At 50.1% G+C, this 13,395-nt stretch overlaps 1 protein-coding gene across 5 annotated transcripts in view; it reads right to left on the reverse strand.

Moving 5' to 3' along the window:
• Vsig10 (V-set and immunoglobulin domain containing 10) overlaps positions 1 to 13,395 on the reverse strand; it is a 37,941-nt gene that overhangs the window by 2,266 nt on the left and 22,280 nt on the right. For 2 of the 5 annotated variants that reach the window (XM_006249437.5, NM_001271336.1), the window contains 5 exons: positions 12,495 to 12,749; positions 6,933 to 7,226; positions 4,082 to 4,192; positions 3,228 to 3,243; positions 977 to 1,197 (listed from right to left, as the gene is read on the reverse strand). In XM_006249437.5, coding sequence (XP_006249499.1) covers positions 977 to 1,197; positions 3,228 to 3,243; positions 4,082 to 4,192; positions 6,933 to 7,226; positions 12,495 to 12,749 — 897 coding nt within the window. Of the gene's footprint in view, positions 1 to 7; positions 1,198 to 3,227; positions 3,244 to 4,081; positions 4,193 to 6,932; positions 7,227 to 12,494; positions 12,750 to 13,395 lie in introns of those variants that run through there. The other 3 variants (XM_063271346.1, XM_039089495.2, XM_063271345.1) reach the window with 2 other exon arrangements.

Raw genomic sequence — 13,395 nt, forward strand, 5'->3', positions numbered from 1 at the left:
CTGTTGGGAGTGAAAGAGATGGAACCTAGGGGAAGTGCCCGCCTTCTGTCTCCTGTCATCTTGGTGGCTTGTGAGCCACAAGAACTGGATTTCATGGAGGAGTTAGGGTAGGGGGTACAACAATCTCCTTCATTTTATTTTGTTTTGAGATAGGGTCTCATGTAGCCCAGGCTGGCCCGAAACTCACTATGTAGCCAAAGATAACGCAACTTGTGATCCTCCGGCTTCCACTTCCCAAGTGCTAGCTTCTGCTACTATACCCAGTTCTGAACTAAGAATCTAGAATTCCTGACACTTGTCACCCGGCACGCTCCTGACTCAAGACCAGAAATGCTCTCTCTTCTCTCTACTCATTCAAATGCCCTCCTAGACCTGGCTCCAAGATGCCTTTTCCATAAAGCTGGTCCAGATCAAAGCACCCCTCCCAGCTCTCATCTTCTTTCCAGCCCCTATTCTTTTTTGTCTGTTTGTTTGAGACAGGGTTTCTCTGTATAACCCTGTCCTGGAATTCGCTCCTTAAACTCAAGGGTCCATCTGCCTGCCTCTGATTCCCAACTGCTGGAACTAAAGGTGTGTGCACCACCACCCGCTCTCAGGATTGTTAAATAATACCAACCATCAGATAAGCAAATCCCTCCTTTAGGGCACTTCTCCTAGGGCTTTCTCTTAGCACTGGATACATTTTACTTCCATTTAAACTTTCCCTAGGGGCCTGGAGAGATGGCTCAGTGGTTAAGAGCACAGACTGCTCTTCCAGAGGTCCTGAGTTCAAATCCCAGCAACCACATGGTGGCTCACAACTATCTGTAATGAGACCTGATGCCCTCTTCTGGTGTGTCTGGAGACAGTGGCATACATTAAGTAAATAAATAAATAAATAAATAAATAAATAAATAAATCGCCCCTATTCATTAGAGACACCGTCCAGGAAGGCTGACTACACAGATCTGGAGGTATAGAAGGAAGGGAAGCTTACCCTGAAACTCTTGCAGTCCGTTCCCCATGCGGTCTAAGTTCCCGTTGACCAGAGCAGTCACCCTGTGAATGTGTCCATGCTTGCCTATCTCTTTCGGCAACTCCTCCTCTGTCTCCCTCGTCTCCTGCCCCACCACTTCAGCAAGAGCTCCCTTGTTCTCCTCCTCTTCCTCCTCCTCTTCCGAATCCACCAAAACCATGACGTCACCCATGTCCTGTCCCCTAATTACCAAAGGAGAAAAAAAGAATTAGGAAGTTATCTTGTCTATCTCAACTCGAGTCCCACCGGAAAAGACCTCACAGGTCTTCCTTGTAATCCCCTTATGAATGTGGGAAATTCCTGTGACAGCGAGACTTAGGCACCAATGGTGATGAGAGATGGTGGCTGTGTCTTCTGTGGGCATTTGTTTATATGCCGTCCCTAGTGTGCTGTCCCAGGCATCTAGCACCATATTTTTCAATGTAGAATGTATACGAACGTTGCATTCTGGGCTGGAAGTGCAGCTCAGTGGCTGGAGTGTTTGCCTAGTATGTATGAATGCATGCATGGTAGACAGGTGGATACAGGAAGATCAAAAGTTCGAAGTCAGTTTTGACTACCATAGTGAGTTTGAGGACAACTCAGAGTACCTAAGAGTTGGTCTCACAAAAAAAAAAAAAAAAAAAAAAGTCCAGAAAATTAAAAAAAAAAAAAAAGAAAAAGAAAAGAAAAGAAAAAAAAAAAAAGAAAGAAAAAGAAACGAAACGAAAACCAAGTTCTTTCCTCAAACGGCCTTATTTCTGTCTCACTCCTACAGATCTCCAGATCTCTCCTGATCCTCGGGTAAGCTCAGGCAGGCCCTGTGTCCGGCATCCTGGCTTGAACTGCCCATGCTTTTGTCAGGGCTGCCGCCTGCCTTGCCCAGCCACAGGCTCGAGGAGGGAATGAATGTGTTTCCCGCTGACCATGGGACCCAGGAGCAACTCATTCACAATCCACCCTCCTCACACCACTGTGTGAAACGGACAGAGGGATGAAGGCTCAGGATTGGGAATACCTGATAGGCTATTTCTCCACTGCCCATGGCCAGTTCAAGCCACATTAGACTTAATTAAAAGCAGGTTTATTAGGGAAGCTGCTCTCCAGTGGGAGAGTTCACTGGCCCCAAGGATTGAGGCCAGGGAAGTCACCATGGAGGGTCGGGGAGGATACATGGAGAGAAGAGAGATAAGAGATGGCACACAAAGAGAGAAGAGGAGACTAAGAGAGAGAGGCCCCAATGTCTGGATTATATAGAAGAGCCTCTAGGGGAAGGGCAGCCCAGCCCCTGACCTGGAAAGTTCAGGGTTGGAGGCAGGGTATGCCAGGTAGGGACTGAGGGATGCTGGGAAAACCTGAAGGTCAGGCTTGCTTTGATAAATAAAATATTCACCTCAGCCCCTTGTCCTTGGGTGTGAAACCAAACAATGCCGTGTACTAAAGACTTAGGATCAGCAACAGGGACCCAGGGTCATGGTTTCACAGCCACTTCCCACAAGGCCTCCTTGGTGTCCTGTGAGTAAGCCTGGGGAGTGACAAATTTGCCTGGACAACAGCCCTTAGCAAGAGTGGTAAAGGAAATGGTTTCCCAGGAAAGAAGGATCTAGAACGGTTAGATCCCATTGGGAAAGATGAAAGAATAAGGAACTAATTGTTCACAGATCATAAAAAAGCGTTCTCTCTACTGCCCAGGATATAAAATATACAAATTCCACTTGTTTACTTTTCCCTTGCCGCACTTTCCTGTGGGGGTGGGGACGTTGAGGCAAGCTTAGACTTGTCTTCCAAAGCATTCTAGGGGCCTAGGGTTGGACTTCCTTTTAGCTTTTAGTATATGAACTGAAAGCCAACGTCTGCGTAACCTCACTCGCGTATGTACAGAGTCCACTTGTTTTAGGGTGCCCCTCCTGGAGGTTCCCTTTGTAAAGGGGCCCAAGATTCTGGAATCCGTCAGAGCCGGGTTAGAGGACAGACGCTACCATCTGCTTCCTGGATTCACCGGCAGACATCACTCCACTGGGTCTCTACCTCATCTGTGTAACAGACAGGCCACCCTCACCCCCACTACATCGTCAAGATGGAGGTTTTCCCATGATGCCCTGGGAAGCTCCCGGCCCAGGGTCAGGCACACAGGTGGATCCATCAGTGTTATCGTCTTATGCAAGGACTAAAAACAGCAATGACAAGGAATGATGGGGAGAGGCTTTGGATTAGAATCCCCCCAAACACTCACCTGAGCGTGCTCCCTGCTGGAAGAGAGAAAAGGAGAGAGGTAAACACAGGAACGACCACACTGCTTCAGTCTCAAGAGTTTTCAATCAAATCACCAATGGCTGAGGAGATAACTCAATAGCCTGAGGCCCTGAGATCAAAGTCAAATGCCTAAGAAGCCAGGAATAGCTGTCAGTGCCTGGGACCCCATCTTAGGGGTGTGAGACCCAGGGAGCCTAGGAGCTTGCTGGCCAACTAGTCTAACCAAAGGGGTGAGCATCCAGTACCCTGTCCCAAGCCAGAGGAAAAAAGAAGATACTCAAGGTCGTGGCTCCGGCCTCTGCTTGGATATACATGGGCACACCCACCCACTCCTGTGCACACAACACACACACACACACACACACACACACACACACACACACACACACACAGAGTTAATAACAAAGGTATGACTAAAGATTCAAAAAGAAAACTGACACTGACCAAACACGAACACCCAAGTGCTTGGGGCTGTGCTTAAGTGCCTCCTTACCAGAGATGCTTCACAGGATGGGGCAGGAGATAGAAGCTCGACATAGTTTTCTTCCCACCCACAGCTCTTAAAACTTTTACTTATTCATTTTTATGTGTGCGGGCGTTTTTGCCCGAAGGTTATGTCTGTGACCACAGTTCAAGGACACCAAAAGAGATTCCGGGATCCCCTGGAACTGATGTTACAGGCAGTTGTGAGCCGCCATGTGGATGCTGGGAATCAGAGATTCTCTCGGAGAGCAGCCAATGCTCCTAACTGCTTCGCCATCTCTCCAGCCCCGCCCACAGCTTTTTTTTTTTTAAAGCCTGAAAAGGAAGCATGGGAACTCAACGGGATCTTACCCTTCCAGCAGAAAGCAGGGCTGTAATAGAGCATGAGGCCCGAAACGATGGCCAGACCCAGCAGGAGGAGGCTCACCACAGTGCCCACGATGCCCCCGACGTTCAGAGGTTCTGCGAAGAGATCACACCATGAGCCCTTTCGCTTGGTCACCTGAGACCTCCCCCTCTTTAGCCCAAATCCACGTCCTGTCTCATCTTGGGTTTTGTGTCCACCAGAATCAACCTCAGGCAGATAGAATTTACGGGGTCAGACCGGACACTAGGACTTTTCCAAGGCCTCAGGGTGAGTGAGAGTCTGTACCACAGCACACATGGTGATCAGTGGACCAGAACTGCAGGACAGTGGACCGTGCCATCAGACAGAAAACACGTGAAGGTCAAGCAGATTCAGGAACCCCGGCAATTCTCATAACTGAAAATGATGATTGGCATTTGAATCCACCCCAGACCAGGCTCATGACCTGGAACATGTGACCACGACACCCCACTGAGAGGACTGTGACAATCAGTCAGGAAAGGACAGCATCCGAAGTCCTTCCACATGCAGATGAGGCGTCCCTAACATCTCAGACCAAGCCAAGAGAAAGCATCTGCCTCTAGATCCTAACCCACCCCCAAATGTTTGTAAGGTCCTAGCCACAAGGAAGAAAGTACACGAGGAAGTTATTTCACCAAAGATCAACTCAGAGCGCCTGTTTTATTGAGCTGTACCACCCCAGGAAAGAAAGAGTTTCCCAAGGATCAGTGTATGCCACCCGGATAGAAAATTTAGGTACTGGCTACACATATAAAAAAAAAAAAATGGTGAAAAAAACTTGGCCTGAGGCAGAAGGATCACAAGTTCAAGGCCAGCCCGGTCTACAGAGGAAGTCCCACCCTGGTCAGGGCTACATATCAAGATCCTGTCTCAAATGTAAAACAGGTAAGAGAGGGGCTCCACTTTGTCTTAAGAGTGAACAAAGGAAGCAGCGGGCAGATGGAGCTGGCTCAAACCTAGGCAACCTGGGAGGGGCAAAAGGAAGGGAAGAAACTTGATCCATCCGCACACACCCCACGGAAATTAAGTCTGAATGAAAATCGTTAAGGTGGGGGGAAGGTTAAACGGTCAGAATATAAGAAAGCCAGGTATGGTGGCAGGACATTGAAGACGCTCTGTGCTCTGCAGTGGAAAACACTTGCCCAGTTTAGGTCTCTTCACTGCATGTGGTGTGTGTGCGCTCACGTGTTTGTGCACTCAAGTCACGGCATGGAGGTCAGAGGACACCGTGAGGCAGGCGGATCTCTCCTTCCGCCACGTGGTTCCTGGACACCCAACTCAAGACAGTCAGACCCGGCAACTACCCACTGAGGTATCCCGCCAGCTTGCGATTTAGTTCTCCATGTAGAAGTAAACGTGTGTATCTAGCTCGTCGGTAGGCCGATTTGCTTCCACATCTAAAGAACGATCAAAGTGTATGCATAATCCCAAAAAATGTTTTCCAAAAGAAAAAAAATTGTTTTATGATTTATGATCAGGAAACGTTTGATTTGTGCACCTGTTTTTATGTATTTTCACTCCTGGGGCCCTGGAAAAACAAGAAATGTTTAAGCAACAGTTCTGATGTAACAGAGCTGTCCCTTCCTTGTTCCCTCCCCTCCCTTGATCCATCCATCCACCCATCATCCATCCATCCATCCATCCATCCATCCTTTCATCCACCCATCCATCCACCATCCATCCATCCATCCATCCTTTCATCCACCCATCCACCATCCATCCATCCTTTCATCCACCCATCCACCACCCATCCATCCTTCCTTCCTTCCACCCATCCATCCATCTATCCATCCATCCATCCATCTATCCATCCATCCATCCATCCTTTCATCCACCCACCCATCCATCCATCTACCTACCATCCATCCATCCACCCACCCACCCATCCATCCATCTACCTACCATCCATCCATCCATCCACCCATCCATCCTTCCACCCATCCATCTGTCCGGCCGTCCGGCCGTCCCTCCCTCCCTCCAGCTCCTCATTCTCCTTTCTTGCTTGCAGACAGGGTCTGTAGGCTAGACTACCCTCGAACTCTCCATATAGCTGAGACTAAGGACCTTAACAAAGAAGTGAAGAGAATTTGGGGTATTTCACACTGCAGGGCACAGAGCATCTTCGACGTTGTTCAGAGTTGACCAATAGAGTTTATAGTCCACATAGCTTGGAATTACAGACGTCTGCCACCTGCAAACTCCATGTAGCAGGCTGACCTTGACCTCCTGATTGCCAGGACTGGAGGCTGGTGACACCATGCCCAGAGGTGAGGAAGATGGAAGCCAGGGTTTTTATGACTTAAAAACTGTCAACGGGGTTGGGGATTTAGCTCAGTGGTAGAGCGCTTGCCTAGGAAGCGCAAGGCCCTGGGTTCGGTCCTCAGCTCCAAAAAAAAAAAAAAAAAAAAAAGAAAGAAAAAAAAACTGTCAAGATCTAAAAATTTATAAAATCTCCCCCTGACCCCCATAGGGAGTTCCATACTCATCATAAGAGGGACGGATATCAGATAGCTTTTCCTGTTACAATTCACTTACTTCACCACACGTGTGTACGTGCACACATATGCATGCATGTACGTACACATGTTCTAGTACATATCCTTGGATGAGTAAAAGGTGTAATTTTTTGTGTGTCCTAGGCATGTATCGGCACTCCCAGGATTTGGCACTAATTTTCTCAGACACCCTGTCCAAACCACAAGCAAGGGATCTTCAGATGACCATGGCCCACGAAGGGAGGCCCCAAAGCCACCCCCTCAATGGTACCAAGGGCTCTAAGGCGACTTTGGGGCCTCCCTTTGAGCACCTACCTACCTTTAACACTCAGCCAGATATCTGCAGCCCTCACCCCAACAGGGTTCTCGGCCCGGCAGAAGTAAAAGCCTCCATCCTGGTCCTGGGAGCAGTTGTGGATGGTGAGAGAGGAGCTCTGGCCCTGCTGGGTAATGACATAGCGGCTGCTGGGCTGGATGGCTGTCTCCGGCTGCGTGAGGTTCCTCAGCCACTGGATCCTTGCAGGTGGGTTGGCTCCCTCCACTTGGCAGGTGAGCGTCACATCGCCCCCCACCAAGCAAGTTTTCATGGGCCGAGATGCAAGTAAGGGGCTTGCTGTTGGTCAGAAAAGGGTAGACAGAGGCAAGTGTTTCAGGAGGAGTCAAGACATGGTCTATCCTTTCCCAGCCAAAAAACCCAGCGCTGGTAATCCCCACAGGTGCTGGTCCTCCAGAATAAAGCTTACTGTCTGTCAGGCATTCACTCTGTTCCATGAACTGTACTCTCAAAAGTACCTCGACATTACTCCCATTTTGCAGAGAAGGAAACCGAGGCACAAAGAAAGCCAAGTGGGTTGCTCCGCTAGGGCGCAGGGTGACCTACTTTCCCACTTTTCCTAGGACTAAGAAGACACCCAGGATGGGAAGCTTTCCACGCAACACGTACGTTATACTTCTGGGTGAAACCAAACAGGCTGATGACCACGGACCCCGAGACCCAAGCACGAGGCCCTGTCACCCAGCGCGTTACACATCTACATAAAAGTATGTGGGCCAGTGAGATGGCTCAGTGAGTAAAGGGGCTTTCGGCCAAGCCCAAGGTCCTAAGCTGGACCCTGAGACGCACGTGGCAGGAGGAAAGAAGTTACACCAGGAAGTTCTCCTCTGAGCTCTCTGCTTGCACTGTGACATGTGGATGCACGACACACAGACACACAGACAGACAGACATAAAGTAATGCAAGTACACTGACCATGTTAAACACTGACACACAGGCCAACAAGGTCCAGTGAACGTGACGGTTCTATGACATAAGTTCTATGATCTTACGGGGCTGAAAGTTGGGGGTGTGCTGACGAAGCCGGTTCCTTTTGCATGCTCCAGGGAGACCAACCTTCTCGCCTTACAGGTGGTTCCTTCTGTTTTTCTGTTTTTGAGGCAGGTTTCCTGTAGCTCAGGCTATCCTTGGAACTTGCTATGTAGCCGAGGCTGGTCCTGAATTCTTGAGCCTCCTTGCCTCCACACTCATATCTGCTGCTTCTTTTTGAGTATGTATTTTTTTTCTTTTTCTTTTTTTTCCTTTTTTCGGAGCTGGGGACCGAACCCAGGGCCTTGCACTTGCAAGGCAAGCGCTCTACTGCTGAGCTAAATTCCCAACCCCTTGAGTGTGTATTTTTATGTTTCATTACATGTATGTGGTACACACGGGGGTGGGAAGTATGTGCCCATGTACGGTGGCCCTCAAAGGTCAGAAGTCTGAGATCCCTCTGGAACTAGCTTTGCAGTGGGCTTCCATCCTTCATGACTTTGAAAAACTCCCTCCATGGCTGAGCCATCTCGCCAGCCCCTCCTTCTTTTTTTGACCCAAATGGTAAGATATAATTGCCCACCTAAACATACAAAACCCAGTACCATCCATCTCTTTTTTTTTTTCTTTTCTTTTCTTTTTTTCGGAATTGGGGACTGAACCCAGGGCCTTGCGCTTGCTAGGCAAGCGCTCTACCACTGAGCCAAATCCCCAACCCCACCATCCATCTCTTAAGAACACTGATAACGGGCTGGAGAAATGGCTCAGCGGTTAAGAGCACCCGACTGCTCTTCCAGAGGTCCTGAGTTCAATTCCCAGCAACCACATGGTGGCTCACAACCATCTGTAAAGAGATCGGATGCCCTCTTCTGGTGTGTCTGAGGACAGCTACAGTGTACTTATATATAATAAATGAATAAATAAATCTTTAAAAAAAAAAAGAACACTGATAACAACCTGTAAATACATAGAGCGGAATCTTAACGTCACCAGTCATGGCTTCTTGCCCTCTCCTCCTGTCTCTCCTCCAGCCCCTCTTTTTCTCTTTCTTGGTTTTATGTTTTGTTTTGTTCGAGACAGGATCTCACTAAGTAGCCCAGGCTAGCCTGAAACTTAACCATGTAGAACAGGCTAGCCTGGAACTCACAGACACTAACTACTGGCCTCTGCCTCACACGTGGCGGGATTATGGGTATGTGCTGTTGTGCTCGATCTTCTGCGGTCCTTGGCTCCACACCCCTCCTCACGTCCCTTTAATATCTTCTTACCGTGGTCCCCATTACCGGCTGGTTCCAACCTCCCGTTCCCCTCTTCTAAGGACACACAGGATGACACTGGGACCATCCGATAATCTAGAATAGCGCACACAGGCCTTAGGGACCAGGACCCCGCCTCCTAGGGTAGAGCACTATTCTGTCTACCACAGAGCTGTCCTGGATAATTTACAGTGCAGTGCTGTGGCCTCCTGCGGCAAAGCTATTACCTCTGAACACTCCTAGCTCCGAGGAAGGAGGGAAGATCAAAAGCTGAGGTAGCTACAGCAGCACCCGGTTTCTGTGGTTGGGTCACCATGCTGTGCTCCCATGAGCGACCCCTCAACTTCCTACAAGAAGCCCCAGTAAGTGCAGTGGATCACCAAGCTGCACTCGGATGGATCTTATCTGTGGTCCGACACCAGTGCCCTAGCTGAGGTAAAGAGATGCTTGTTTTCGTCTCCCCAGGGAAAGCCACACAACACTGGAGTCTTCTGACTTGAGTCGGGGGAGACGCTGAGGGCCCGATGTGATGATCCATTTGCCCTCTGCAAGAGAACCTCTCTCTCCAAGGCACACTCTTCCGGGATGGGCTAGGACAGTGGGTCTCAACCTGCTTTACTACCGTTCCTCACGTCGTGATAACCCCCGACTGTAAAATAACCTTCATTGCTACTTCATTCCTAGTTATGAATCGCAATGTAAATATCTGATATCCGGGCTGGAGAGATGGCTCAGTGGTTAAGAGCACCGACTGCTCTTCCAGAGGTCCTGAGTTCAATTCCCAGCACCCACAGGGTGGCTCACAACCATCTGTAAAGAGATCCGATGCCCTCTTCTGGTATGTCTGAAGACAGCTACAGGGTACTCATATACATAAAATGAATAAATGCTTTATAAAAACATATCTGAGATGCAGGATATGTGACCCACAGAAGGGTTGAGACCCACAGGTTGAGAACCGCTGGGCTAGGAAGTCGCCTTGAAGAGTTTTCGGCAGTGACTCTCTGGGGTCTCTGGGGTCCTGCCTGGTAGAACAGAACCACTCTCTCAGCTGTGATCCCAAAGGAGAAGCTAGGGTGTCAGACCTGGCACCCTGGGAAGAGAGGGAGAAGAGGGGATGGGAAAGGAGGAGGGAAGGGGGCCAAAAGGGTAGGTAGAACCCTTTTTCCCAAGTTTGGGGAAAAGGTCAGATCAACAGAAGAGAACTGCCTAAACTTGAGGCTGCTTGGGATACTCGGAAAGATATCCTTCCTCATGGTGGGATAGCCTTCCCTCCCTCTTTGGGGGGAACCCAATCTCCTGGGTCCTGAAGCCAGCGGCGGGCCTCATAGGTATGCTGATATTCTGGGACTTTCAAATAAGTTTCAGATATGGCTTGCTTTCTCCTTAGAGGAGCCCCCCTGGGGACTTTTCCCTACCCTCTAGACAGAGGTCATGCTCACGACAAGACCTGACAAGCAGGGCACACCCACTCTTCATCACCCACGGGACTGAAGAGATGGCTGAGAACAGTTAAGAGCTACACTGGCTAATTCTACGTGAACTCTGACACAAGCTGGAGTCACGGGAAAGGTGGGAGCCTCGACTGAGAAAATGCCTCCTCGAGACGGGGCCGGATGCCATGCAAGTCTGTAGACCATTTTCTTAGTGATTGACATGGCAGAGGGCCACGCCCATTGTGGGTGGAGCCATCCCTGGGCTGGAGGTCCTATAAGAGAGCAGGCTGAGCAAGCCACGGGGAGCAAGCCAGTAAGCAGCGCCCCTCCATGGCCTCTGCATCAGCTCCTGCCCCTGCCTTCCGGTTCCTGCCCTGAGAGAGTTGCTGTTCCGAGTTAGTTCCATGACCAACAGCTATGTGAAAGTGTGAGCCTAATAAACCCTTTGGCTTTGGTCATGGTGTTTCACCTCACAATAGAAACCCTAACCAAGACATGGGCATTTATATTCCTGCATGGGACCTGAGTCCCATTCCTGGCACCTATATGGCAACTTACGACCATCTCTAACTATTTTCCAGGGGATCCAATGCCCTCTTCTGGCCTCCAAGGGCATGGGGCACTCATGTGGTACACAGACATACAGGTACAACCAGTACATGTAAAACATATACTGGTACAACAGGTGCATACACACATAAACTGTCACACACACTTGACCAGTATGGCACGTATCCATTCAAGAGTTTATCTGAGCGGGCCAGGGTAGAAAGAGAGGCTCCAGAAGTCGTGGGGTCTGTGGTGAACACGGATGTGAGGTCCCGTCACATGATGGGCTGCCAGGGTGGCCCTTCACGAATTCTTCAACCAATCGACCTGTAGGCCACTTTGAGATGGCTGCAGTGGACCACGGTGGCTCTTTGTATCCCCACTATTTTAGAGACTGAGGGCCATTGAGCCCAGGAACTCAGAACCAACCTGGCAATCTAATAAGCCCTCCTTTTGTGGGGGTGCAATTGGGAGCTAGGCACAGAATTTGTGGCCTCGCTGAGGGTAAGCAAGTAATGTCCTGTCTTCAGCTCTAACTTCCTTCTTATCTCTCAAGAGAAAGGATCTTGGGCTAGGGGATGTCGGGTGGGGGACGGGGGCGGGGGGACACCCTACTATGTGTTGTGTGAGACAGTACTGTATGTCGTGTGCGATCTAGGATCTCGTCTCCCGCACAAAACCAAGAAGGCAGACCAAGTGACTCCTGAGGCTCGGTCTGAGGTGACTTCTGCCTGGCTCACTCCCTTGTATCACTGACTCTCAGGAAAGTGGGTCACCATGTTTGGAGGATGGGTCCAGGTGCCCCACTCTGGCAGCCCCACAGAGGGCAGTACCATGTGGGTGGAGAGAGCTTGCCACTCATGTGAGTGAGCACCTAAGAATAGCATATTAGTATCTTTCATAATTTCAGCACCTGAACTTCCAAGTTTCCGGCTGGAGCCCCACCCTCACAATACTTCACATTCTTTCAAAGAGACACACAACTGTACCCTACCAGAAGTCCTCAGGCAACAAATGCTTAAGCTACCGAGTTTGGGGGGGGGGGTATCCTCTGTTACATAATAAAGAGGACAAACAGAAGCATCCTATCTGTCCTGATCGGCGTGCCGGGCTGAGTGATTGAAACGGAGGGCACGGGGACACAGCCAGTGTCTGCTGTGATAAAGAACTGGGCATCTTTAAACATTGAAGGCAACAGCCCTGAAGCACAAGGACAAGAGGGAGGAATTCTGGGTACTCCAACACTGACTCTCTCCCAGGACTACCATCAAACGGTTCTTTGAGAAGAAAGGAAGGCAGGTGAACCCCAACCCCTGGACAAAGCAAGCGAGACTCACAGATCTGTACCACGCAGCTGGCTCCAGACTCTGGTCCCAGTATGTGGCTCCCAACGCATTTAAACTTCTTGCCCTCCGACAGCTGCGACGGGCTCAGGGTTTGCAGCTTTGAATTCCCCACGACCACTCCTCCAGGCTCCTCAGTCCACAGGAAGGTCGGGTCAGGGTATCCCCCATCCCAGTTACAGGTGAGTTCCAGGTTAGCTGATTCTGGAGACAACCCCGCCGAGCACTGAGGAGCTGACGGAGGGGGCCCTGCAAGAGAGGGGAGGAGAGTGTGGTTCATCTCAGACTCAGACGGCAGGGTGTGTGTGTGTGTGTGTGTGTGTGTGTGTGGTCGGGGGGAAGGCTGGTGTATGTGGGAAGGCTGGTGTGTGTGTGTGTGTGTGTGTATCTGTGTACATGGTATGAGGGGAAGGCTGGTGTGTGTGTGTGTGTGTGTGTGTGTGTGTGTGTGTGTATGGTGTGGGGGGAAAGGCTGGTGTGTGTGGGAAGGCTGGTGTGTGTGTGTGTGTGTGTGTGTGTGTGTGTATCTGGTGTATATGGTGTGGGCAGGAAGGCTGGTGTGTGTGTGTGTGTGTGTGTATGGTGTGGGGGGAAAGGCTGGTGTGTGTGGGAAGGCTGGTGTGTGTGTGTGTGTGTGTGTGTGTGTGTGTGTGTGTGTGTGTATCTGGTGTATATGGTGTGGGCAGGAAGGCTGGTGTGTGTGTGTGTGTGTGTGTGTGTATCTGTGTATATGGTGTGGGTGGAAAGGCTGGTGGGGGGGGAAGGCTGGTGTGTGTGTGTGTGTGTGTATCTGTGTATATGGGGGGGAAGGCTGGGGGGGGAGGCTGGTGTGTGTGTGTATGGTATGGGGGGGGAAGGCTGTTTTTGTCTGTATGTCTGTATCTGTATGTGTGTC

Source organism: Rattus norvegicus, chromosome 12 (genome assembly GCF_036323735.1).
Source record: "Rattus norvegicus strain BN/NHsdMcwi chromosome 12, GRCr8, whole genome shotgun sequence".
Lineage (NCBI taxonomy): Eukaryota > Metazoa > Chordata > Mammalia > Rodentia > Muridae > Rattus > Rattus norvegicus.